The sequence below is a fragment of the Rhinolophus hipposideros genome (genome assembly GCF_964194185.1).
Source record: "Rhinolophus hipposideros genome assembly, chromosome: 19".
Taxonomy (NCBI): Eukaryota; Metazoa; Chordata; class Mammalia; order Chiroptera; family Rhinolophidae; genus Rhinolophus; species Rhinolophus hipposideros.
Window position 1 is genome coordinate 35,126,652 of NC_138065.1, and position 27,658 is coordinate 35,154,309.

Below are 27,658 nucleotides of genomic sequence, written 5' to 3' on the forward strand. Positions count from 1 at the left end.
AAAACCACAATGAAATACCACCTCACTCCAGTCAGAACGGCTATCATCAAAAAATCAACAAACAACAAGTGCTGGGGAGAAGGAGGATGGAATTGTTAAACAGACTAGAAAGGTTTTATGTTAGAACTGGAGTCTTGGGTATTGGAGAGAAAAAAAGGATATCCCTAGTTTGACATTGGAAACAAAGAACAATGTAGTGAACACCCTGTATAGTATCTGTATGGCATGAAAATACATGTCTATGAAATAGAAAGGGAACCATAAGTAGTTTTGCAAAGCTGGTTCTTTCAAATTGCATATGGATCATGAAATCAATTCAGTGAAGCTTGACAAATATTTTTTTAAATGAAATTGTCTTGACTATAAAACAGAATTTTTGCACGTAGTAAGGATAAACATTATTAGTTACACATTTTCCTAGGATTTAAAACATATTTGTAAAATGTATGCATTTTGGAACCCCTGGTCTAGAGTAAATGTTGAAGGACAAGAAGATGTGAAAACATGTTTCCCTAGTGTGTACTCTGGAATTATCAAGTAGTTAAATGGAATGTCAGGAAAAAGTTTCATCAACTCTCTGGGTAAAATGCGGCACATGTATGAGTGCTTAAAGCTCTAGGATTTTAAGTTTTTATCACTGATTTTTTCAGGCCCAGTTGAATGACTTAAACTGGTCTAGACAGACCAGTGTTTTTAAACCTTTTCCCGTTATTGCCTTCCTATACAGGTAATTTAAATTTAATTTATATAACTCAACTTAATTTGGATTTCATTTCTACATAACAAGAAAATAAATACTAAATAATTAAGATTTTGTCAGGTAGGGTTAAGTTTTGATTGGTCACAGAATTTGTGATAGCTATGATTTTTACCCCCCACGCTTAAGCTAATTTTAACCCCCCTGGGAGTAACATTGCCCCATTAAGAATACATGATCTAACTTAGTACTATTTCGTTCAAAATTAGAAGATTTGGAATTTCTACTTCAATTCATGAAAGAATAACTGCTATGGGACTTGCTTTTCTGATAAATAATTAGAACACAGAAAAAATAAAAGAAACAACTGTTTTCAGAATTTGGACAATAGACAAGACAAGTATGACAGTAGCACAAAGGATAGGAGAACTATTCTGTTGTAAGACTTTGATGTTATATATGGAATTATTTAAGATAAAGTGTGATAAGGTAAATATATATATTGTAAATCCTAGGAGAACCACTGGAAAATAAAATACATATAACTTTGGCTAATAAGCTAATAGTAGAGAGAAAATGGAATCAAAAGTACTCAATCTAAAAGAAGTCAGAAAAAGAAAAACACATGGAGAACAATTAGGACAAATAAAAAGCAAATTACAAAAGGGTAGACTTACACTCAGCCATGTAGGTCAGGTGTTAGGAAAGTATATTCCGTAGGCCAAATTTGACTCACAACCTGTTTTGTATGGCTTGTGAGCTAGAAATGATTTTTACTTTCTTTTATATTGTGGGAAAATAGAACAAAATTTACCATTTTAAGTGTAAAGTTCAGTAACAGTAAGTAAATTCACAGTGTTGTACAACCATCACCACCATCCATATTTTTTCATCTTCCCAAGCTGAAACACTATATCCATTAAACTAAAACTCCCCATTCCCTGCTCCCCTGAGATTCTGCCAATCACCATTATCCTTGTATCTCTATAAATTTGACTGAGTAACTCATATAAGTGGAATCATACAATGTTTGTCTTTTCTTTGGCTTATTTTACTTAGCATAATGTTTTCAAGAATCATTCATGTTGTGGCATGTGTCAGAATTTAATTTTTGTGGCTGAATAATATTCTATTTTATGTATATTCCAGATTTTTGCAGTTATAAATCATAAAACACACACCCACAAAGAATATGTGGTAGATACTATATGTGGCCTACAATGTCTAAAATATCTACTATATGGTCTGTTACAAAAAATTTGTTAGTCCCTGATATAGATAATTACACTAAATATAAATGGTTTAAATATGCCAATTACAATTGGCATATTTAATTATGCCAGTTATTGTCAGATGAGAGTTAAAAAACAAGACTACATATACAATCAAGATTCAAATATATATATTTTGTATGAGAAACCTAATTTAAATATAAAGGCATAGGTAATTTAAAGGATTGAAAACATGATTTACCATGCAAACATGAATTCAAGAAAAGCTGAATATCAAACAAAGAAGACTTTAGAATAATTATTATTACCAGGTATAAAGAGGGACATCTTCACAGTAAAAGTCAATTCATCAAGAAGATAACCCTAAATAACAGCTTCAGTAAATTTGAAGCAAAGGAGAAATAAGCATTCACAATATTTTCAGAGATTTCAGTACTTCTCTCTTGGTAAGGAATAGGAGAGTAGACAGAAAATCAGTAAGGATACAGTGGATTTTAGCGACAGAATCAACCAACTCTTCCAATTGACATTAACAGAATACTCAATAATAGCAGAATACACACTCATTTCAAGTGTATATATACATTTCCAGAAACACCATATTCTGGATCATTAAAAAAAAAGTCATTACATGTAAAAGTATCGAAATTCCAAAGATATTGTCCATAGTGGAATTAACTTAGAAACCAATTGTAGTAAGATATCTGGAAAACCTATAAATATTTGGCCATTAAATAAAAATACCTCCTAAATAATGTTTGAAGAAGCAATCACAAGAAAAGTTATTATATGTTATTTTGAACTGAATGAAGATGAAAGTACAATACATCAATATTTGTGGGATGCAGTTACAAGCAGTGTGTAGGAAGAAATTTATAACATTGTTTATAGTAGAAAGGAAGAAAGGTTGAAAATTAGTTGTGTAAACTTCTGTAAGAAATTAATAAATTGAAAAAACAATGTAAGTATAGAAAGGAAATAATAAAGAGTGGAAATCAATGAGATAAATAATTGAACAAACAAAATAGAAAACCAGTGAAACCAAAAGATGGTTCTTGGAAAATCAATAAAATTTAGAAACCTCTACCTACAATCACCAGGCAAAAAGAAGACCTAAATGATTAACATCAGGAATGAAGCAGGTACATCATGGTTGATGCCATGGACATTAAGAATAGTAATAGAGAATATCATGAATAACTTTATTCCAGTAAAATTTACCTAATGATACAGACAAATTTCTTGATAGGCACAAATGACAAAACCTCACTCAAGAAGAGAGGTAACTTCAATTGCCTTATGTTTATAGTTAAAAACCCTGGACCCAGACAGCTTCATTGATGAACTCTGCATATTTCAGAGGAAATGTATTTCCAGTTCAGTACAAACTCACCAAAAAAAAAAAAAAAAAGGAAATTTTCCAAGTCATTTTATGAGTCTAGGGTTACCCTGTCAGGAAAAAACAGACGGACATTACAAGAAGGGGAGGAAAAAACAACAACAACAACAAAAACCTACCACAATGTTTCTCATATACTAAAGTGCAAAATCCTTTTAAAATATTAGCAAATTAAACCCAGGAATTATAAAAAGAACACATCATGACCAAGTATGGTTTTTCTTAGGAATGCAAATTTAGTTTAAAATTGGGAGGTCAATCAATGCATTTCTCTCCACATAACTGAATAAAGTAGAAAATCATGTAACCATCTACTGCACCTGAAAGAAAAATACATTTGACAAAATTCATTTTCCATGCATGATAGAACCTTCCTGCAAACTTTCTCAATCTGTGATTATAGGGTCTAATAAACAATGGCAAAGTGAACAAAAATTACATAAGGCTAACACTTAGTGGTGAAATAGTGATTTTTTTTTTTTTTTTTTTTGTAAAATCTAGTAGTATGTGGCAAGGATTTTCATTCGCACTACTTTTTTCAGTGTTTTGGTCAATGGTCTAGTACAAGAAGACAAGAAGGGGAAAAGTCACAGAGATTGGAAAGGAAAAAGTCAAACTATTTGCTGATGACATAACTTTGTAAAAATTTCTAACAAATCTACAAGGAATTTTTTAGGATAACAGGACAATGTGCAGATTTCAAATGTATTTCTCTATACTATTAAAAACAGTTGGAAAGTTTAGTTTTAAAAACCACATCATTTATAGTAGTATCATAAAACAGAATTCTTAGGAATAGAATAATAAACAAGACCTTTACACTAAAAACTACAAAACATTGTTGAGAGAATATAAAGAAGATTTATATGTCATGGTACACCACGTTTATTAATTGGAAGACTCAGTATTGTTAAGATATCTGTTCTCCCCAAGTTGGTCTATAAACTGAATATGATCCCAGTTAAAATTGCAACAGCCAGCCAGCACCATGCTGTTCGGATTACCGTAGCCTTGCAGTATAGTTTGATACCAGGTAGTGTGATACCTCCAACTTTGTTTTTCCTTCTCAAGATTGCCTGACTATTTGTAGTCTTTCATGGTTCCATGTGAATTTTAGGATTATTTGTTCTAGTTCTTTGAAAAATGCCATTGGTATTTGATAGGGATTACATTGAATTTATAGATTGCTTGAGGTAGTATGGACATTTTAACTATGTTAATTCTTCCTATCCATGAGCGCGGTATGTGCTTCCATTTATTTGTATATTCAATTTCTTTTTTCAGTGTCTTATTGTTTTCTGTGGACAGGTCTTTTACTTCCTTGGTTAAATTTATTCCTCGGTATTTCTTTTGATGCACTTGTAAATGGGATTTTCTTAATTTCTTTTTGATAGTTCATTATTGGTGTATAAAAATGCAACTAATTTGTGAATGTTAGTTTTGTATCTTGTTACTTTACTGAATCATTGATCAGTTTTAGTATTTTTTTTGGTGGAATCTTTGAGGTTCTCTCTATTTAGTGTCATGTCATCTGCAAATAAGAACAGTTTTACTTCTTCCTTTCCAATTTGGATGTCTTTTATTTCCTTTTTTTGTCTGAATGTTGTGAATAGGACTTCCAAAACTAGGTTGAATAGAAGTGGTGAAAATAGACGTCCTTGTCCTGTTTCTGATTTTAAGGAAAATGCTTTTAGCTTTTTCTCATTAAGTATGATGTTAGCTGTGCATTGGTCATCTATGGCCTTTATTGTCTTGAGCTATTTTCTCCATTCCCATTTTGCTGAGAATTTTTATCATAAATGATTGCTGGATTTTGTCAAATGCTTTTTCAGCATCTGTTGATATGATCATATGATTTTTATCTTTCATTTTGTTTATATGGTGTATCATGTTAATTGATTGTGGATATTGAACCAACCATGCATCCCAGAAATACATCCCACTTGATCAGGGTGTATGATCTTTTTCATGTATTACTGAATTTGGCTTGCTAATATTTTCTTGAGCATTTTTGCGTCTCTATGTTGATCAGTGATATTGACCTATACTTCTCATTTTTTGTAACGTCTTTGTCTGGTTTTGGAATCAGGGTAATGGTGGCCTCGTGCAGTGAACTTGGGAGTCTTCCCTCCTCTTGAATTTTTTGGAATAGTTTGAGAAAAGTGCGTATTTATTCTTTTTTGACTGGTGAAATTCACCTGTGAAGCCATCTGGTCCAGTACTTTTGTTTGTTGAGTTTTTGACTACTGATTCTATTTCATTCGTTCTAATAAATTGATTCAGATTTTCTGTTTCTTCTTGATTCAGTCTTGGAAGATCATATGTTTCTAGGAATTTATTCATTTCTTCTAGATTACACAATTTTTGTGTGATTTCTTATGATATTTTCTTAAAATCCTTTGTATTTTGTGGTATCTATTGTCACTTCTCTTTCACTTCTGATTTTGTTTTTTTGAGTCCCCACTCTTTTTTTCTTGATGAGTATGGTTAAAGGTTTATCAATTTTGTTTATCTTTTCAAAGAACCAGCTCTTGGTTTCATTGATCTTTTGTGGGGCTTTTTTTTTAGACTCTATTTGGTTTATTTCTCCACTGACCTTTATTATTTCCTTTTTTAAAGATCACTGTGGGCTATGTTTGCTATTCTTTTTCTAGTTCCTTTAAGTGTAGCATTAGATTGTTTATTTGAGATTTCTCTTGTTTCTTGAGGTGGACCTGTAATGCCATGAATTTTCCTCGTAGGACTGATTTTGCTGTGTCCCATAGATTTTGGGTCATTGTGTTTTCATTTTTATTTGTCTTAAGGCATCTTTTGATTTTTTTCCCCCTTGATCTAATTGTTAATCCATTCATTGTTTAGTAACATGCCATTTAGCCTCCATGTGTTTTCTAGTTTTTTTCTTGTAATTGATTTCTAGTTTAATAGCATTGTGGTCTGAGAAGACGCTGGGTATGATCTAAATCTTAAATTTATTGAGATTTGTTTTGTGGCCTAAAATTTAGTCTGTCTTGGAAAATGTTTCATGTTCACTTGAGAAGAATGTATATTCTGCTTTTGGGGTAGAATGATCTAAAAATATCAATTAACTCCATCTGGTTTAGTGTGATAATTAATTCTCTTGTTTCCTTGTTGGTTTTCTGTCTGGAAGATCTGTCAATTAGTGTCAATGGGGTGTTAAAGTCCCCTACTATGACTGTATTACTGTCGATCTCTCCTTTTATGTCAATCAGTATTTGCTATATATATTTAGGTGCTCCTATGTGGGGTGCATAGATGTTTACTAGAGTTATATCCTCTTGTTGGATTGATCCCTTTATTATTATGTAATGTCCTTCTTTGTCTCTTATTATAGTCTTTGTTTTAAAGTCTATTTTGTCCAATATAAGTATTGATACCTCAGATTTTTTTTTAATTTCCATTTGTGTGAAGTATCTTTTTTTCATCCGTTTACTTTCAGACTATGTGTGTCTTTTTTTTTAATTTATTGGGGTGACGTTTGTTAGTAAAATTACATAGATTTCAGGTGTACAATTCTGTATTACATCATCTATAAATCCCATTGTGTGTTCATCACCCAGAGTCAGTTCTCTTTCCATCACCATATATTTGATCCCCCTTATCCTCATCTCCCTCCTCCCACCCCCCTTACCTTCTGATAACCACTAAACTATTGTCTGTGTCTATGAGTTTTTGTTTCTCATTTGTTTGTCTTGTTCTTTTGTTGTTTTGGTTTATATACCATGTATCAGTGAAATCATAGGGTTCTCTGCTATTTCTGTCTGACTCATTTCGCTTAGCATTATACTCTCAAGATCCATCCATGTTGTCACAAATGTTCCTATATCATCTTTCCTTATCCCTGAAGAGTATTCCATTGTGTATATATACCACAACTTCTTTATCCATTCATCTATCAAAGGACATTTCTTGGCCACCGTAAACAAAGGTGCAATGAACATTGGAGCACACGTGTCTTTATGTATAAATGATTTCAAATTTTTTGGGTAGATACCCAGGAGAGGGATTGCTGGGTCATATGGTAATTCTATTTGTAATTTTTTGAGGAACCTCCACACTGCCTTCCATAACGGCTGCACCAGTCTGCATTCCCACCAACAGTGTGTGAGGGTTCCTTTTTCTCCACAGCCTCTCCACCACTTGTTACTATTAGTCTTGTTGATGATAGCCATTCTGACTGGGGTGAGGTGATATCTCATTGTGGTTTTTATTTGCATTTCTCTGATGATTAGTGATGTTGAGCATTTTTTCATTTGCCATTTGTAAGTCCTCTTTGGAGAAATGTCTCTTCAGGTCCTCTGCCCATTTTTCAATTGGGTTGTTTGTTTTTTTGTTGTTGAGTTTCATGAGTTCCTTGTATATTTTGGATATTAGACCCTTATCGGAGGAACTGTTTGCAAAAATCTCCCATTCAGTCGGTTGCCTCTTTTGTCGATGGTTTCTTTTGCTGTGCAGAAACTTTTAAGTTTCATATAGTCCCATTGGTTTATTTTAGCTTTTACTTCCATTGCCTTTGGAGTCAAATTCATAAAATGCTCTTTGAACCCAAGGTCCATAAGTTTAGTACCTGTGTTTTCTTCTATGCAGTTTATTGTGTCAGGTCTTATGCTTAAGTCTTTGATCCATTTTGAATTAATTTTGGTACATGGTGACAGATAACAGTCCAGTTTCATTCTTTTGCACGTGGCTATCCAATTCTCCCAGCACCATTTATTGAAGAGGCTGTCTTTCCTCCATTGTATGTTTTTAGCTTCTTTGTCAAAAATTATCTGTTCATATTTATGTGGTTTTATTTCTGGGTTCTCGATTCTATTCCATTGGTTTATGTGTCTGTTTTTCTGCCAATACCATGCTGTTTTGATTATTGTAGCCCTGTAGTACAAGCTAAAGTCAGGCAGTGTGATACCTCTAGCATTGTTCTTTTTTCTTAAGATTGCTTTGGCTATTCGGGGTCTTTTGTGGTTCCAAACAAATCTGATGATTTTTTCTTCTATTTCTTTAAAAAATGCCATTGGGATTTTGATGGGGATTGCATTAAATCTGTATATTGCTTTGGGTAATATGGCCATTTTAACTATGTTGACTCTTCCAATCCATGAGCACGGAATGTCTTTCCATTTCTTTGTGTCTTCTTCAATTTCTTTCAAAAATGTCTTATAGTTTTCAGCATATAAATCCTTCATATCCTTGGTTAAGTTTATTCCTAGGCGTTTTATTCTTTTTGCTGCAATTGCAAAGGAAATTGTTTTCTGTATTTCTTTTTCTGAGATTTCATTGTTAGTATATAGGAATGCAATGGACTTTTGTACGTTGATTTTGTAGCCAGCAACTTTACTGTATTCGTTGATAGTTTCTAACAGCTTTTTCGTGGAGTCTCTAGGGTTTCCTATATATAGCATCATGTCATCTGCAAAGAGTGATATTTTAACTTCTTCATTCCCAATTTGGATGCCTTTTATTTCTTACTCTTGCCTGATGGCTCTGGCAAGGACTTCCAACACTATGTTGTAAAGCAGAGGTGATAGGACAGCCCTGTTGTGTTCCTGAACGTAGAGCAAAGGGCTTCAGTTTTTCACCATTAATTATGAGATTAGCTGAGGGCTTGTTATAGATGGCCTTTATTTTGTTAAGGTATTTTCTTTCTATACCTATTTTATTAAGTGTTTTAATCATAAATGGATGTTGTATCTTGTCAAATGCTTTTTCTGCATCAATTGATATAATCATATGATTTTTGTCCTTTATTTTGTTTATGTGATGTATCACATTGATGGATTTGCAGATGTTGAACCATTTTTGTGCCCCGGGAATGAACCCCACTTGGTCATGATGAATAATCTTTTCAATGCATTGTTGTATTCGATTTGCTAAAATTTTGTTTAGGATTTTTGCATCAGTATTCATCAGAGATATTGGTCTGTAGTTTTCTTTTTTTGTGTTGTCCTTACCAGGTTTTGGTATCAGGGTAATGTTGTCCTCATAAAATGAGTTAGGGAGTACTGACTCTTCTTCAATTTTTTGGAAGAGATTGAGCAGGATTGGTATTAGATCCTGTTTGAAGGTTTGGTAGAATTCACTAGTGAAGCCGTCTGGTCCCGGACATTTGCTTTTGGGGAGGTTTTGGATGACTGATTCAATTTCATTACTGGTGATCAGTCTGTTTAGAATTTCCAGTTCTTTATGGTTCAGCCTTGGAAGGCTGTATGTTTCTAAGAACTTGTCCATTTCTTCTAGGTTATTGAATTTGGTGGCATATAGTCCTTCATAGTATTCTTGCATGATCCTTTGTATTTCTGTGGTGTCCATGATAACTTCCCCTTTTACATTTCTGATTTTGTTAATTAGTGTGTTCTCTCTTTATCTTAGTGAGTCTAGCCAAGGGTTTGTCAATTTTATTAATTTTTTCAAAGAACCAGCTCTTTGTCACATTAACTTTTTTCTATTGTTTTTTTGTTCTCTATTTCATTGAGCTCTGCTCTGATTTGTTATTTCCTTTCTTCTTCTGACCTTGGGTTTCACTTGTTCTTCTTTTTCTAGTTCTTTAAGCTGTAACATGAGGTTACTTATTTGGGATTTTTCTTGTTTCTTGAGATAGGCCTGTAATGATATAAATTTCCCTCTTAAAACTGCCTTCGCTGCATCCCAAAAATTTTGCTAGGATGTATTTTCATTGTCATTTGTTTCTATGTATCTTTTGATCTCTCCTGTAATTTCTTCTTTGACCCTGTCGTTCTTTAAAAGTATGTTGTTTAATCTCCACGTATTTGTGTTTTTTCCTGCTTTCTTTTCGCAGTTGATATCCAATTTCAAAGCCTTGTGATCAGAGAATATGCTTGGTATGATTTCAATCTTCTTAAATTTGCTGAGGCTGCTTTTATGTCCCAATATATGGTCTATCCTTGAGAATGTTCCATGTACACTCGAAAAGAATGTATAGTCTGATGTTTTAGGATGAAGTGCTCTATATATATCAATGATGTCCATTTCATTTAATGAGTCATTTATGGCTGCAATTTCGTTATTTATTTTCTGTTTGGATGATCTATCCATAGCTGTCAATGATGTATTTAAGTCCCCTAGTATAATTGTGTTTTGGTCAATTTCTCCTTTTAGTTCTGTTAGTAGTTGCTTGGTATATTTCGGTGCTCCCTGATTGGGGGCATAAATATTGATGACTATTATGTCTTTTTGTTGTATAGTCCCCTTTACGATTATGAAATGTCCATCTTTGTATCTTGTTATATTTTTCACCCTGAAGTCTGTTTCATCTGACATCATTATGGCTACACCTGATTTTCTCTGGGTACCATTTGCTTGGAGTGTCAATTTCCACCCTTTCACTTTGAGTCTATACTTGTCCTTGTAGCTGAGATGTGTCTCTTGTAGATAGCATATGGTTGGGTTTAGTTTTTTGATCTAATCTGCTACTCTGTGCCTTTTTATTGGTGAGTTCAGTCCATTTACATTTAGGGTGATTATTGATACGTGAGGATTTCCTGTCATTCTATCTTTAGTTTTCTGGTAAGGCTGTGTCTCCATTGTTTCTTTGCCTTTTTGTTGTTGTCTATTATTTTTGTGTGGTGGTATTCTATGATGTTTCCCTCTGTTTCTTCTTTTATTACAGTATATATTTCAGTTCTGGATTTTTTTTGAGTGGTTACCCTTAAGACTATGTAAAAGAAAGTTTGATATTTAGAGTATTCCATTTTCTTCAGCACGCTTACTTTCTCCATTCCCACATTCCGGTTCAGGCCTTTACTCTTTCCCTTTTTATGTTTTGGTTGCCACAAATTGTCCCTGTTGATGGTGGTTGAATAGCCTCCTTTAGTATTTCTTGTAGTGCAGGTCGTGTATTAGAAAATTCCCTCAGCTTCTGTACGTCTGGAATGGTCTTTATTTCTCCTTCATATCTAAAAGATATCTTTGCTGGATATATTATTCTTGGCTCATGATTTCTCTCTTTCAATACTTTGAATATTTGGTTCCATTCCCTTCTGGCTTGTAGAGTTTCTGCTGAAAAATCTGGTGAGAATCTAATGGGCTTTTCTTTGTAGGTTACCATCTTCTTTTCCCTGGTTGCCTTGAGGATTCTTTCTTTGGTGTTAATTTTAGACAGCTTCAATACAATGTGCCTTGGAGAAGGCCTGTTGGGATTGAGGTAATTAGGTGTTCTATTTGCTTCTTGGATTCGAGGATCCAGTTCTGTCCACAAATTTGGGATGTTCTCATTAACAATTTGTTTGAATATATTCTCTGTTCCCTTCTCTCTTTCTTCTCCTTCTGGTATGCCCATTATTATATATTGCTCTTTCTGATAGAGTCAGAAAGTTCTTGTAGAGTTCTTTCATTTCTTTTAAGTCTCAAGCCTCTTTCTTCTTCCATCCGTGTCATTTCCAGGTTTCTGTCTTCGATGTCACTGATTCTTTCCTCCATCTGGTCAACTCTACTACCTAAGCTGGTTATTTCATTCTTAATTTCTTCTATTGAGTTCTTAATCTCCAGAAATTCCATTTGGTTCTTTTTTAAAATTTCAGTCTCTTTGAGGTCTGTCCAGAGAGGTCTGTGGGGTAATATCCTGAGAGATTTCTGATAAAGATCACCTCTCTTAAAAAAAATAAAGGAAAAGGTTGTATGCTGATTCCTAGAACCAGTACATTATGGAATTCTTAATTGACTTCATTTTACAGTAAATATTTATGTATTACCATTCAATTTATAATTCAATAGATTAAATACTCATTTTTAATGGAGGGGAGGGTATTGCTTTTAAAACTATCAGACTATATTTGGAAAAAAACAGAAAATCCAACTATCAGTTGTTTGTTGCTGGGCATTTTTTTATTAGTGTGTGTTTGTTTGTTTGTTTTTAACAAGTGGGGATTTATTTCTCTCAGGCATCAAGAAGTTTGGAGACACAGCCTTAGTGATGTTTGAGATACCCAGACCCTTTCTGTTTTCTCTTTCTGCATCCTTAGCTTCCATTTCCATGCTTGTTACTTATGGTCAAAGATGGCTGCTGCACCTCCAGGCAGAGGGTAGGGAAAGGCCAGTGGACAAAGGGCATCCCAGTTGAGTCTGCCTGCTTTTATCAGGAAAACAGAAGCTTTCCTGAAAGCTTCAGTCTGAAATCTGGGATATTGTGTGTTATTGGCTATTACTTGCAATGTATCTATTTAACCTCTCTTCTCAAATTTAGTTCCATCTGTATTCAGTAACTTTTCTATTGTTTGCTTATTATTGTTTGCTTAAACTAAAGTTAGTATTTTAGACTCATTAAGGACGACATTTAATTTTCTTGTCCCAAAATTAGGATTTCTGAGTGAATATGTAAATTTAGGTTAAGTTCCTACAAATTACTGTTTTTCATTTGAACCAGACATTGTGATAACTTTAAAGTGAGTTTTATAGTCTTGTGTAGTTTTTCTATCTGAGGAAGAACAGAAGACCCATTGAACATTTGAACTAAACTCCATTATAAGAATTATAATACAAACTGCCTTTTTTCAGGGTCCCTTTTGAGAATGGAGATTCATAGTCCATTAAAAGGAAAACTGAGCAGTGTTTAAATTTAATATCTGATATTGCATTCAGGATTTCTCTACACAGGCTTTGCTGTTCTTAAATTGTGTACTGCACTGTTCCCTTACATCCTCCTTCTGCCATCACCTCGGTCCTGGTCAGGCATGTTTATCTCAGTCATTGAGATAAATCATTGCGGTAAAAATTCAAAGGATAATTTAAAAGTGACAGAAAATGTGGTTTCGAGTTCACTGCTGGAGGTGGAAATGCCTGCTGTAGACAAGGTGGAGCCATGCTTTAGAAGGAGTAGGATGCAGACCAGGCTGGGGGCAGGGAGTGACCTCCCGAGAATAGAGTGGGAATTGCATGGCATGCAGCCTTCAGTCTTTGCTGATCGATGGGGAGTAGGCCTTGATTCGCAGTACCCCTCATTTTAGGATTCTGGATCTAGGATAGATGTGGAAAAATAGTTTCTGACATTGCTAAGCTGAATGCTAGTGTAAGTTCACCTCAGTAATTGAAGAAAATAAATGAAGTTTTCATGTTTGTTTTACCTCCTGTATTTTTACTTACTGGGGCCTGAGAGGCCACAGATCATAAGAGAACAGGTAAAGTGTGTATGCTTCAGGACATTTTGGAAGAAAGAACAGAATAAATATGGGCTTTCACTAATATTTACCACTCTCCCATTTTTATGGTAACAGGATCTCTCTTCGTATGTGACTTTTACTCTCCTGATCTTATTGTTCAGCAGGAGAGGAGTAGGAAATCAGATTAGTTTATTTCTGCATCTGAACCAGAGAAGAAGTAAACTCATTAGTCAATCTAACAGTTACATTGCCACAGATTTTTAATCCAGTGTTTAAAAAGTTACTGACAGCTATTGTGGACTGTATTGCATGTCGAAGCTAATTGGAAACAGTGACCAGATTCTTCATCATTATCAGGAAACTGCATTCAGAGAATGAGAAGAACACCCCCACTGGATGAATTGCAGCCACCACCTTATCAGGACGACAGTGGTTCTCCCCATCTCTCATGCACACCCTCAGAAATTGGGGACAGTAAATGTGAATTTTCCCACTGCAGCAACAGTCCAAGATGCTCATACAACAAGTGCCCAAGTGAAGGAAGCACAGGTCATGAAATAGAAAGTTTTCATACTAAAGGATATGAAGATGTGCCAAGTGACAGCACCGCGGTCCTGAGCCCGGAAGTAAGTAAAAGCGCACAGAATATTTTAATGAATGTTATTTGGAGCATAATAATCCTGTGCCTCAACTCTTGGTTGGGGGGGAGGGGGAAATAGAAGAGGGTGAAGGAAAAAGGAAAACTAGTTTCTGACACTGCTAAGATCAATACTAGTTTATGTATTTTCTTCATTTATTTCCTTCAATCATCAAATATGTGGTGATGGAAGGAGATTTGACTCTGGGTGCTGAACACACAATGTGATATATACATAATGTATCAGAGAATTGTACACTTGAAACCTATATAATTTTCTTAACTAATGTCACCCCAATAAATTTAATTTAAAAAAGAAGAAGGTCTTAGCACTCTCTTGTTCTTTCTGGTACCAGTTTCTATCCTAGATCTAATCTTTATCCAGCAGACTTATCAAAGGTTTCCCAACCATATTTCAATTCCTCTCCAAAGGAAGATGGTGCCCAAAACTGAGAGCAATACACAATATATTAAAAAATTATCTTCCCCCAAGTGTCAGCCTCAAGATAGGTTTTTTTTCAACATTTAATATAAAACACTGAAATTATTTATGTGTTTCTTTCATCTTGAGATTACTGTTTATGTTTGTGTCTTTTAAAAAGTTATTTTGGATATTTTTACTATTGGGAGGCTGCCCATTAATGCTTTACAAGTATTTCAAAATAACATTTTTTGCATTTTCATATCATAGAATATGGAAGAGATAAGTCATGCTCAGTTTTACTAATGAAATTCAAATTCATAACATCATGCATTCAGATTGGTTGATTGGTTGTGTTTTAAACTATTTCCTTTTTTGGAGCAAAAATGTGAAAATGACAACAAAAATAGGGGTGTTACGCTTTTGAAGTATTTCCATGTTCTAAAAAGGATTTGTTCTAATCTTCTTATAATGATAAAAACTATAGAGGTAATCTAGAAGTTTTCATAAGGCAGTATTTACTTTTACTGTGTTTTAGATTGCAAGTTTTTACAACTTTTGTCCCAGACAGCATTTTGTAAAATTGTAGTGTGTTAGGGTTTTTACCAGGTGAATTTTCATCTGCTGCCGAAATTCAATAATGGACGGAGAGCTGTGAATAGAATTTTCTTAATTTTTAATTTATCTTATATCATTTCTAAAATACTTATTATCTGTCACTACTTTTCTACTACTTCTAGTATTATACTATCTAACTTAGAAAAAAATTCTACATTGGTATTTTAAGTTTAATACATCAGTATTTCATCATTTTTCACAAAGAATATTTCTCTTGTGTTTTATATCTGAATAAATTTGAGACAGCTGTTTTGTAGGATTGCAGACTGTGTAGATTGTTAACAAGTTAATGGTGAAGCCTGGAGTTTGGAATTAACAATAATACCTATCACCAATTGTGGCAGAAATTTTGCTGTGAACTCATTTAGTGCATAACTCATTTAATTCTGACAACCTCATCTTCAGGAAGTTATTATTTCTATTTTACAAATGAAAACATTAAGATTCAGAGAGGTAAGCAATTTGCCCAAAGTGTAAGCAGTCCTTAAATGGTGGAACTTTAATTCGAACCCATGTGTGCCTGACTGCAAAACAGTGCTCGTAACAACTGTATTATATTGCCTCTCTTGACCTAAATTGTGTGGGAAATTCTAGGTACACCACCAGGCAAGCTATCCCAGAGCACTCACAGACCAAATTAAGATGCTCAGATTCCACTTCTGTGTGTGTGTGTGTGTTTGCACGCGTGCACGCACATGTGCATGTTTTAATGTAGCTCAAATAAAAAGCAAGAAGTACGAGGATCATGATGAGGTAGGCTAACACACTTAGGACAGGATGGCGAGAGGGGATAGGTGGCAGGACCACACTATGTGAATGCGCATCCAAATGTCCCGTGTCACTCTTTCTGTTCCATCAGTGTTACCCAGTTACAGTGAGGTAACAAGGACAAGAGTTGAGATTTGAACAAAGGTGCCAAGGGCCAAAAACACATAACTTGTTTTATGGGAGAGATGCAGGGGCAAGTACTCCTGGTCACCAGTTAGCCTACAAAATAAACATACGTTTTATCTGCATTTTTTAAATAGATCACATGGGTGATAGAGCTGTCAGCCCAGAGATGACATCATCATGGCTTGGGCTTTTTATCCCTTTTCATAGGTAATACTCATTTCTTCTATCATATTTTCTATTGAGTCTATCTATCTTTATCATATCTTACAAGTTATTAACTATCTATATTTTACTATCTATATTTAACACATCTTCAGAATTCTGCCTGTCTCTCAAGTTACTGCCTTATTCATTATCTGTAGCTAACACAGCCTGTGAGTTTTGCCCATATTTCAGAAGCTGCTAACTTGCTATTTATGTTAACAATACTTATGAGTTTCCTCTCCCCTGCTTGGTTTTGTGTCTTTTATAGCAGCACTGAATGTATTCAAACAATAGAACAAATGCCCATTACATAATTATTTAGATTCCGATAGCTTATGTTAGCATAAAATTCACTCGTGTGTTTTTTCAAGTTTATTTTGCTTCCCACTATTCCTTTAATACACATTGATCAAACACAAAATTCTTACTTTCGTCTTGGTTTCATTCAGTATATAGCTATCTTATGGCCTCTCGACATGACTATTGAACTTGGGAGAGGAGTTGAGGGTTCAGAAGAGTTCCCTGGCAAGGAGTTCATAAACTCTGTTGATGACCTGTTGCTAGCTGAAGAGTATTCAAAACTTTGATTAAAACACTTTGAAAAGAAGGATTTTCTAATTGCCTATTTGAAGAATACAAATATTAGCTCAGTCTCCAAAGTTCCCACTCTTTCAACCCTTGGTTTTAAGAGAATTGTCAGAATGCCCAGAAAAAAAAAGGAAAAAAAAGGCGCCAAGAGAAAATTCAGAAATAGCTATCTAGAACCTTATAAAAAATGTTTTTGCCTTGACAATCTTAGCTGTTGTGACACTATTTTAGAAAATATTTAATTGAAAAATCAAAGTCATGTAATTAATCATCTTTAATTACCATTATGAGTGGCATGCATTAAAACATTTTGCTCCAACTGTAATTTTTTTCTACATTTATCTTGATTCAATCGTATTGCATAAAAAACCCAATTCTTTTATGAGACTTTGTTCCTTCTCCCAACTATTGTTCTTCATTTGTCATCTTTTTTTTTCATACATGTTATTAAGTGGGTCACTGAAGGTAGACATGTAAGATTTATAAGGTCGGACTTGGGTCTTTTTGATTCTCTACTGCATCTCTCCCATTTAAATTAGCACTTGGCACACAGGAGGTGTAATAGGGTATGTGTTAAGCTGCTGTAACAAGGAATCTAGTGCAATGGCTAAAAATGACAGAAGATTACTTGTCTTTCACTAACGACAGTCCAGGGTGAGGAGGTGCTTTTGCTCGAGTATCATTCAGGGGCCTAGTTCCCTCTTTTTTGTCACTCTGCCATCCCCTAGGGTGTTGCTCTAATATACATGGTCCATGCTGACCCATACATCCCATATGTGTAGCTGCTTTATAAACCTGATCTGGACGTTTCATACGTAACTTCTATTTGCCTCCCATTGGCCAAAGCTGAGTCTCATGGTCATATCAGCTATAAGGAAAGTTTTGAAAGAGTGTGTTTCTGGCTATCACTCGAGTAGTTCTTGTGAGAAATACAAGAAGAGATGCCTGGGAGTCAGTAGTAGTGACTGCTAGTAGGCATTGAGTAAAGTTAAGAAAATTTTACTAAATTATAAAATTGGTCCACATTGAAAAATGAAAAGCATTTGAGATTTATTAAAATGCTTGAAGGAGCAAGTGGTATAGTTGAAAGGTCAGAGATCAAGGTTTGGCACTGTCGATAACTAGCCTAAACTCCTATTGCATCCCAGATAGTTACATTGGCAGGAATTTGAGACAATTCCAGGGGAAATGGGTACAAAAATTTCTTTTAACCTCATAATTAAAATGAGCAGATTTGGTCTTTCTTGAACTTTTGAAATGTGTATTCTTCTGCCATTTTCAACAGTGATTCATATTAAAAATAATATGTAGTTTACATTTTGATTTAAAATATGTTATGGGAAATAAATATTTGGCTGCAAATATTTTTGAGGTTTTGTATTTATACTTTCATATTTCACGTTTCCATTGACTTTCAAGTTTAAATGTGTTTACATTCTATTATAGGTGGGGATGTTTTAGAACACACTCTGAAAATGAAACCAATTTTTTCAGTAGCATTATACTTTTATGTTCTGTTTCTCCCCAGCCTAATATTGAGCTGTCAGTTGCATTGTTTATAATGTTGAAAGTAAAATTTAGTAGTTTCCTAAAAAGAAACAGAGATACACTTTGAAGTACGTATATATTTTCGATTCTCATTGTAAAAGCATATATCCAACTTTCTCAAAATTGTGATGGTGTGTTCACCACCCAGAGTCTGTTCTCCTTCCATGCAATACACAGATGATGTGTTATAGAATTGTACACTGGAAACCTATATAATTTTACCAACCAATGTCACCTCAATAAATTTAATAAAAAATTTTTAAAAGGGAAAATAATTGTGATCATGAATATTAAATTCTGTGTCTTAATGATATGTTTTTGAGTTTAACTTATGACTTATACTACTCTGGACCTATAGGGTAGCTTTTGATTGTAGTTGGCTGTTAATATTATTACTTTCTTTGTGGTAGCAAATCAAAACAGTTTTCACATCCTCCTCCTAAAAAAATATCAGGTATTTATTTACGTGCTAGATTAAATAATAGCATTGAAAACAGAACATCTTTATATTTGTGTTTTTAGGACATATCAGCTCAAGGATCATCTTCACAGCTTCCTAAACCTTTTGATCCTGAGCCAGAAGCTAAATATGGCACACTGGATGTGACTTTTGACTATGACTCACAAGAACAGAAGCTTCTGGTAACAGTGACAGCTGTCACAGATATCCCAACATATAACAGGACAGGTGGCAACTCATGGCAAGTACACCTTGTTCTTCTACCTATAAAGAAACAGAGAGCAAAAACCAGCATCCAGAGAGGACCATGCCCTGTCTTCACAGAAACATTCAAATTTAATCATGTTGAATCTGAGATGATTGGAAATTATGCAGTTCGGTTTAGACTGTATGGTGTACATCGCATGAAAAAAGAAAAGATTGTGGGGGAAAAGATTTTTTATTTAACAAAATTGAATCTTCAAGGGAAAATGTCATTACCTGTGATATTGGAACCTTCTTACAATCATTCTGTGAGTATCTGATCAAATAGCCTGAATACAGTTTAAGTTCATGGTATATAATGCACAATTTTAAAAAATCTACGCTAAACCCGACAACTTTTTCAAACTATTTTTCACATAGTTATTATACCTTTACAACATTTCTAAGTCCTGGATAGGTAGGTACAATTTTTTCTCATCTATAAAAGTGACCCTTGAAGATTATATATGATTTATTAGGTTTATGCCAAAGTAATTGCGGTTTAAAAAGTTAAAAATTGCAAAAACCACATTTGCTTTTGCACCAACCTAATATTTTATGTATTTATTTTGTCCTTTAGAGTCTAGCCCAGTGTTTTAAACAATTGTTTTTTTTTTGTTAAACATTTATTAGATGGTTGATTATGACACCATCTGAACTTCTTATAGAATTTATTTTCTTTCCAGGTTAAAATTAGGTGATACATTAAGAACTATCTATCTCCGTATCTTCTTTGATATACTGCCAAAATTATTTGCTCCTATAGAATATGCAATGCTGCCTAGGTTAGATTATCTTTCCAGAACTGCTATGAAATTATTTTTAAAGCTTAAAAAAAATGGCCTCTTTTCACTCCTTTAAATAAAGATTTTGTAGTGTTTCTGGGAGAATACTTAAGCTTAGTACGATGGTCTGTTCTCCCTTTTCTCTTTTTTCCTGCAGGTTCTAATCACAGACAAGTCTCTCTCACCATATTTTTAACTAAATTCCCACAAGCCATTATGGTTCACAGGAGAGCTGTACTGTTTATTTAAACCAGGGAGATGTATTATGCCACATAGTTATTTAGGTTATGAGAAATCTGTGATATGCTGTAAATGTAAATTATGAAAAATTATATTTACTCCCTTCTGTTATACAGACTAAAGACATTTGTATAATATAAATGCAGATTTTAGAATAGATTTGTATTTTAAAATAACGATATCATATTTTAGGGTTTTAAGTTTTTAAATGTGTAAGCTTAAGTCCAAGGTTAGTCTCATTGAATTTATACCATGCAGCATTTGATCTTACAGGCCCTTCATTCACAATAGAACCATACCATTTTAGCTAGTGATCACTCAGGCCAAATTATGAGAAAGTTTATAAATTACATTAAGAATGGCAAAGTATTCAATTTGGCTTTTTCCACTGAAAAATTGCCGGCACCTTTTCTTTCCTCTGATAAACTACTGATACTGTTTTTAAAAAGTATTTCCCAAAAATGTCAGCTCTGAAATTTATACCAAGTTGTCGATTTTCCCATTAAAAGCTAAACATTACCCTACACACCCATAGGGATGTACTATGTTTACTGTCACCTTTTAGTTTTTAATTTTTAAAGGTTGGAAGTATTTGGGGCAGATAACTTGTCTCTTTAGTTACATAGGTCCATATGTCCGAAGAATTTTGCACAGAAGTTGTGCTTAATGGGTTGTATCAAGAGCCATATCCTCATCGGGTTTAATGATTTAGGTAAGATTTTGAACTTTGAGGTGATGAGATTTAGATTCAAGTGTTGGGACTTTTTACTTTGAACTGATAATGTAATAGGATGAGACTTTTAGGAACCTTGGGTTGGGGTGAATACGTTTTACACGTGGGTGAACCATGGTAACCAGGGGGTACACTGTGGTGGACGGAATTGTAAGATGGCCCCCTTGACCGTCATTCCCTGGTATTACTCCTGTGATTATGTTATGTCACATGGCAAAGGGATTTTGAAGATGTAGTAATTAAGATAATGTATTTCCTGGGTGGACCTAACATAACCCAATTATGTGAACCCTTTCTTTAAAAGCAAAGAGTTTTCTCTGATTGGTAGCAGAAAAAATAGATTTAAAGCATGAGAGGAATTCAACATGAAGTTCTCTGGTGCCGAGATGGAAGGGTCCATGGTAGAAGGGCCTGGGAGCAGCCTCTAGGAGCTACGAGGGAGGCCTCTAAGCTCTGGCCAACGGCCAGGAAGAATGTAGGAACCGCAGTCCTACAGCCTGCAAGGAACTGAATTTGGACAACACCTGAATGAACTTGGAAGACAGTTCTTCCCCAGAGCCTCTAGACAGGAGCCCAACTGTGCCAAAATCTTGATCACAGCCTATGAGATCCTTAGCAGAGAACCAAGTTGAACCCACCCAGACTTCAGACCTACAGAAACTATGAGATAATTAATGGGTGTTTTAAAAGCTACTAGTGGTAACTTGTTACACATCAATAGAAAACTAATATCGCCCACAGGCCTAAAATATTATGATCTAGCTCTTTATAGAAAAAATTTGCTACAGAAAAAAAAATCCCCTAGAAAACTAGAAATTGAATATCAGATGTGCAAATCACTTCTTTGAGGTGAATACTCATATAGTCAGATAACATTCTGTAAGTTTCCTTTCAGATTGCTGGAATGTTCTTTACCAATTCATGAAGTCTTCGGCAAATACCTTTATAAAACTGTAGACATGCAAACCAAATCTGGAGATATCCCCTACTTGCAACTTACTTACACCTCTTTTGTTCTTCCTCACGGCTGCTTCCTCAGCATAGATGTATTGATTTAGAGAAGTGTCATTTATTTAGAAAATAACCTATCTGCGAGGAAGAAATATTTATGTAAAGTTCAATTATTTAAACTGATTCATCAACATGATCAGATAAACCTGATTATTTTAAATTCTCACTAAGTTCCATATAACAACATTCCTTGTTAGGTACCAGTATCTTTAAAATAGCCTTATTAGGAATCTCTTAGGACCTAGAATCACATAAGTGTGCAACTCGAGGCAATTAAATAGGAACCCATCAGGAACCATTTTATTTTTAAATAATAATTAATTAGGGACATACATGCTTACATAATTTCTCATTCAAGAGTATAATGCCACAACCTCCTAAACGTGATCAAGCTTCCTCAAGACTTAATGTTATGGGATCTTCTTTTAGTTACTTGTAATTTCAACCTTTAATTTCTAAAATCCTTGTAGCTCCAAAATAATCTATCTTAATGTATTGAATTAATTTAGTTTGGTAGTTGTACTTTTATTTTTAAGAGAGGTAAATTGTTGCTTTTATCTATAATTGAAATCTGTATCCCTCTGAAAATCATACTTCAGGTTATATTATTAGCAAATACTTTTACAAACTCAGCTTCACCTGTTATTCACTATAATTCACATACTACCATTATCAATAAACTATACATTTTCAAAATGTAGATAAAGCATTTTAAAATAAATACCTTATGGTAAACTAATGATCACAGTTAAAAATTACTACAAGAAAGGGAAAGCTGCGTGTGTGCAATTCAGTTCCCTAGACGACAGTAATATCAGACATGACTCACTTTAGTGTAAAACTAAATGGCTACAGATCTATTTAGAGACAGTTATTCAAAAAGAAATTAAGTGAGCATACAGATGTTACTAGTAGAGACGAATAACTAGTCTCACAAGAAGAATTGTTATTAGGTAAATCAGTGAAAGGGAGAAGCTAAATTAGAGCATAAAAGGAAGTTTTTGTTTAAATGAGATTCTTAGATCAAAAGATAAAAAGAAGTCAACTTTAAATGTTTTAAGTGTGAAGACATTTTGAAAATGTGGGGAAATTGAGTGGGAAAACTGAAATTTTTGTGACTAAAGTGTTTTTTGGCTTTTTTTTTTTTTAAATATTTAGTGTAAGGAATAAAAAACATCAAGCAACTCACTGGGATTCACTTAGTTGAACTATCCAAGTGCTAATCTATAAACTACCAAGAGTTACCCTATACTTCATTCTTGTTTAGTGTGCATTAATTTTTCAAAAATAAACCAGAAAATTAAAGAATAAGCTTAAAGTATAGGTATTGTTTTCCTCTTCTGCTATATTTTATTTTAGGCAATTAACTTTTCCAAGATATTGATCTCAGTTGGTTGTAATACTAATGAGAGAGATGAACAAAAACTTTATGGGAAGAGTACTATTTGATCATTTTAGACTGGAGTAAGGATTGTGACAGGTTGATTTGAGTCCAAATGAACAGCATATTCTATAATTAAGGACACACTACAAAGCAGTAAGTAGAGCAAGAAGGGATAAAATAGTATTTTTTACAGAAACATCATGGGTGGAGATATATAACATTCAAATTCTAAACATTGATCACTGTTTAAAAATGATTACTTTGGAGGATCTAAGGATGGTGAACATCCTGAATACATGCCTTTATTATTACCAACAGCTATGAAATTATATATATTCTACTTTAAAGAAGCACTTTATTACATTACCGTGAACAATTATTTTCCTCCTGGATTGTTTCACAGTAATAGAATAGTTGTATTTGTATCCACTGTGCTTCTTGTTTATTATCTTACCATTTGGTGGATGGATAATAATTAATGAACATAACATTGAATGAGGTTATTCTTTTGAACCCTTTACAAAAAAGACAAATAGCAAAGAGAAGCAACATTTTATCTTTTCTTGTTATTTCCCCCATCATGTTAATATTAAATAGCAAGGCAGTATCCACTGGGCAAATGTGTTTCAAAACCCAAATTCTTAATTCCAGAATTTTCACATTTAAAGTTTTTAAAGATAATTTAAAATAGTAGGTTCTTCACTGAAAAATTATTTTAGTGCTAGTTTTGAAAAAATGGTAGATATAAAAATGTATGTTATCAGAATATGTTTTCTAAACCAACCAATAGTAATGATATTGCTTATAGTCTTTCGATCTGAATTAATAATTTCGAGGATATTTCTTCCAAAAGAATTGTGGTTATATCTGCTGACATTTATTTTAAGGTTGATAGGGTTTAATGCAACTTTTACAGAGTAATGCCAATTTATACAAGCAGTGAGAATTTAAAGAGAGCTGATAAATACTAATTACAATTTTTTTTTCTTTAAATAACTTGAAATTTAATTTAGAAAAGAAGCAGCTTTACACTTGAAGCATTTATGTTTTTATGGTAGACTGTGAGCTTAAGAAATACTGAAAACAGCTTCATTTTCTTGCATGTGCCTGTCCAGGTTTCCCAACACCACTTATTGAACAGACTGTCTTTACCCCATCGTACATTCTTGCTTCCATTGTCATAGATTAGATGGGCATATAGGCATGGATTTACGTCTGGACTCTCTATTCTGTTCCATTGATCTATGTGTCTATTTTTATGCCAGTACCATGCTGTTTTGATTACTGTAGCCTTGTAGTATAATTTGAAATCAGGTATCGTTATACCTCCCACTTTGTTCTTATTTTTCAAGATTGCTGAGGCTATCCGGGGTCTTTTATGGTCCCATATAAATTTTAGGATTATATGTTCTATTTCGACCACCTCCTTACACCATATACAAAAACAAATTCAAAATGGCTTAAAGACTTAAATGTAAGATCTGAAACCATAAAATATCTAGAAGAAAATATAGGAAGAAACTTCATGGACATTACCCGGAGTAAGATTTTCACTGACATATCCCCTCGCGCGAGGGAAGTAAGAGAAAAAATAAACATGTGGGATTACATCAAACTAAAAAGTTTTTTCACAGCAAAGGAAACCATCAATAAAACAAAAAGGGATCCTACTGTATGGGAAAAGATATTTGCCAATGATATATCTGATAAGGGATTAATATCACAAATCTATAAAAAACTTACTCAACTCAACTCCAAAAAAACAAACAACCCAATTAAAAAATGGGCAGAGGACTTGAGGAGACATTTTTCTAAAAAGGACATACAGAAGGCAAGAAGACATATGAAGAAATGCTCAACCTCACTAACCATCAGAGAAATGCAAATAAAAACCACAATGAGATACCACCTCACTCCAGTCAAAATGGCTATCATCAATAAATCAACAAACAACAAATGCTGGCGTGGATGTGGAGAAAAGGGAACGCTAGTGCACTGTTGGTGGGATTGCAGATTAGTGCAGCCACTATGGAAAACAGTATGGAGGTATCTCAGGAATCTGAAAATGGAACTACCCTATGATCCAGTAATTCCACTCCTAGGCATCTACCCGGAGAAATCCAAAACTCCAATTCAAAAATCTGTATGCACTCCTATGTTTATTGCAGCACTTTACACAATAGCCAAGATATGGAAACAACCGAAATGCCCATCGGTAGATGACTGGATTAAGAAGCTGTGGTACATTTATACAATGGAGTATTACGCAGCCATAAAGAAGAAAGAAATCTTATCATTTGCAGCAACATGGATGGATCTAGAGAACATTATGTTAAGTGAAATAAGTCAGAAAGAGAAAGACAAGTACCATATGATCTCACTTATATATGGAATCTAAAGAAAAGACTATGTGAATAAACTAATCAGAAACAGTTTTGGGGACACAAAGGAAAAACCGAGAGTTGTTAGATGGGTGTGGGGGGGGGTTGGGGATAAGGGGAAAGGTGAAGGGATTTGGAAGCAGCTGGTAACCACAAGATGGCCTCAGGGTTTTTTTGAAAATTAATTTGGGGAAGGTATTCAATAATGTTGTAAAGATTTTGTTGGGTATCCGATGGACATGCGTCCTATTTGGGAGACCACCTCAGGGATACTGTGGATACCTGATCATGGCATTGTACACCAGAAGCTAAACATTAATGAATGCCAACTATAATTTTATATATATAATGTGATGGTTCAGTGTGAGGTCGGAGGGATAGTGGATGGGGGGAGGGGGGTTTACAGTGTGAGGGATATAAATGATGAACGTCTAAGTATTACCTTGTCTTGTACACCTGAAACTAATAAATAAAAAAAATTAAAAAAAAAAAAAAAAAAAAAGAAGATAGAGCTAACCTCAGAAAAAAAAAAAAAAAAAAAAAGAAATACTGAAAACAGCATTGTAAATAGGTAACATCTAGCCTATAAACAAGGACAAGCCTAGGACAAGCAAATTTAATTTTTAAAAATTGAAGTTGAAGGAAATCTTTCATTAGTGGGTTTTCAGACTTAGCGTCGCGTATTGTTCTATGGATGCATGTAATGAGCCAGTAAAAAAATATCCATTTGAAAGTTACATTTTATTTTACTTTATTCAAGGCAAAGAATAATTTTGGTCATAAAATGTGTGTATATGATAACCCTGTATATAAATTCCTGATGCTGTTTATATTAAGTAGATAGATTTAAATGATTTTTATCACTGAAAATGAGCATAGCTCTGCAAGGACTCATTCACTGCCAGGAGCTCCTGTTCTAGCTAAATAACATTTTTAGGTGTTGAGCATACAAAGATGCTGAAAAGGCTAACTCTCCATAGTACACGTATTAGCAATTGGGATAATCATGCCACCTGACCTGAGCACATCAGGTCCTCAAATAATGCTGTATCATTCAGCATCATTTTGTTATAACATTGATGAGATGCTGCAGGAACTTAACTCCTGTTTATATCAGTTAAGCAATGGTAAAATTGGTTTCATTGTTATACATCATTTTGCTTAAAGTCACACAACCTTCCAATGACATTAAGTGAAGACTTACTGCATTTCACAAAGTTGTGATGATTAAATGTAATGAAGTATGTGAACATCTTTGTAGAATAGAAATATTAGTTGTTAACCTGAAATAAAATAGGTATCCTTAATTTAATTTGAAGTATTCTACCATAATTTATTGTTTTATAGTGTAAAGATATTTTCTGGTCTTAAAAAAAATGACTTTTGTCTTTCCTTTATCTCATTGAATTGTTAACGTAGGCTATGTCTTACCTATATCCAATGTTCTTTTTATAGTCTTTCACTTTTGCACAACTGATGCTTAGAATGGTACTAATTACATTTTTTTCTAGTAGAAAAAGCTAGATGAGCTAATAGAAACTGAAGACTTACTAAGTTTGGTACACATAGTATTTAAATTATCTAATGAATAATAAAATTACAAGATTTATATAATCAAAGTTATATATCTTACTATTTAAAATAAAAAAGTGAGCTACTTGAACTTTAATGTGGATCATTTTTAAAGGAATAAGACACCATTTAGGTCATGGAAAGCAGCATGTATTATTATAAGTACATTTTTCATATTAGACAGTTTATTTTGAGGGGTATATTTTTCCTTGAAATGAGAGCTGACGTTGTCCCTTAAGTCAGGTTCAAGTTATAAAAATGGTTTCTTTATACCAACTCGTTTGTGATTTGTCATAAAACAATCAGTAATTACAAGATAGTGGAAGTCTACTGTTTTTAATGCCGAAATTATTAGGCTTTCAAGACCAAATTTATATTTGCATTTAGAAGGGTTGGTGTAGCATTGAGATGGGGAGCAGGGAGGCTCTGCAGCCCCTGCTTTCACATCTTGGTTCCCTGCTTTTTTTTAACTGTGTGTTCTTGG

General features: G+C 33.9%; 1 protein-coding gene across 2 annotated transcripts in view; it reads left to right on the forward strand.

Annotated features, from left to right (window-relative positions):
• Positions 1-27,658, forward strand: part of SYT14 (synaptotagmin 14) — a 181,926-nt gene that overhangs the window by 107,839 nt on the left and 46,429 nt on the right. For both annotated transcript variants that reach the window (XM_081026789.1, XM_081026790.1), the window contains exons 5-6: positions 13,813-14,081; positions 18,888-19,337. In XM_081026789.1, coding sequence (XP_080882915.1) covers positions 13,813-14,081; positions 18,888-19,337 — 719 coding nt within the window. The remainder of the gene's footprint in view (positions 1-13,812; positions 14,082-18,887; positions 19,338-27,658) is intronic.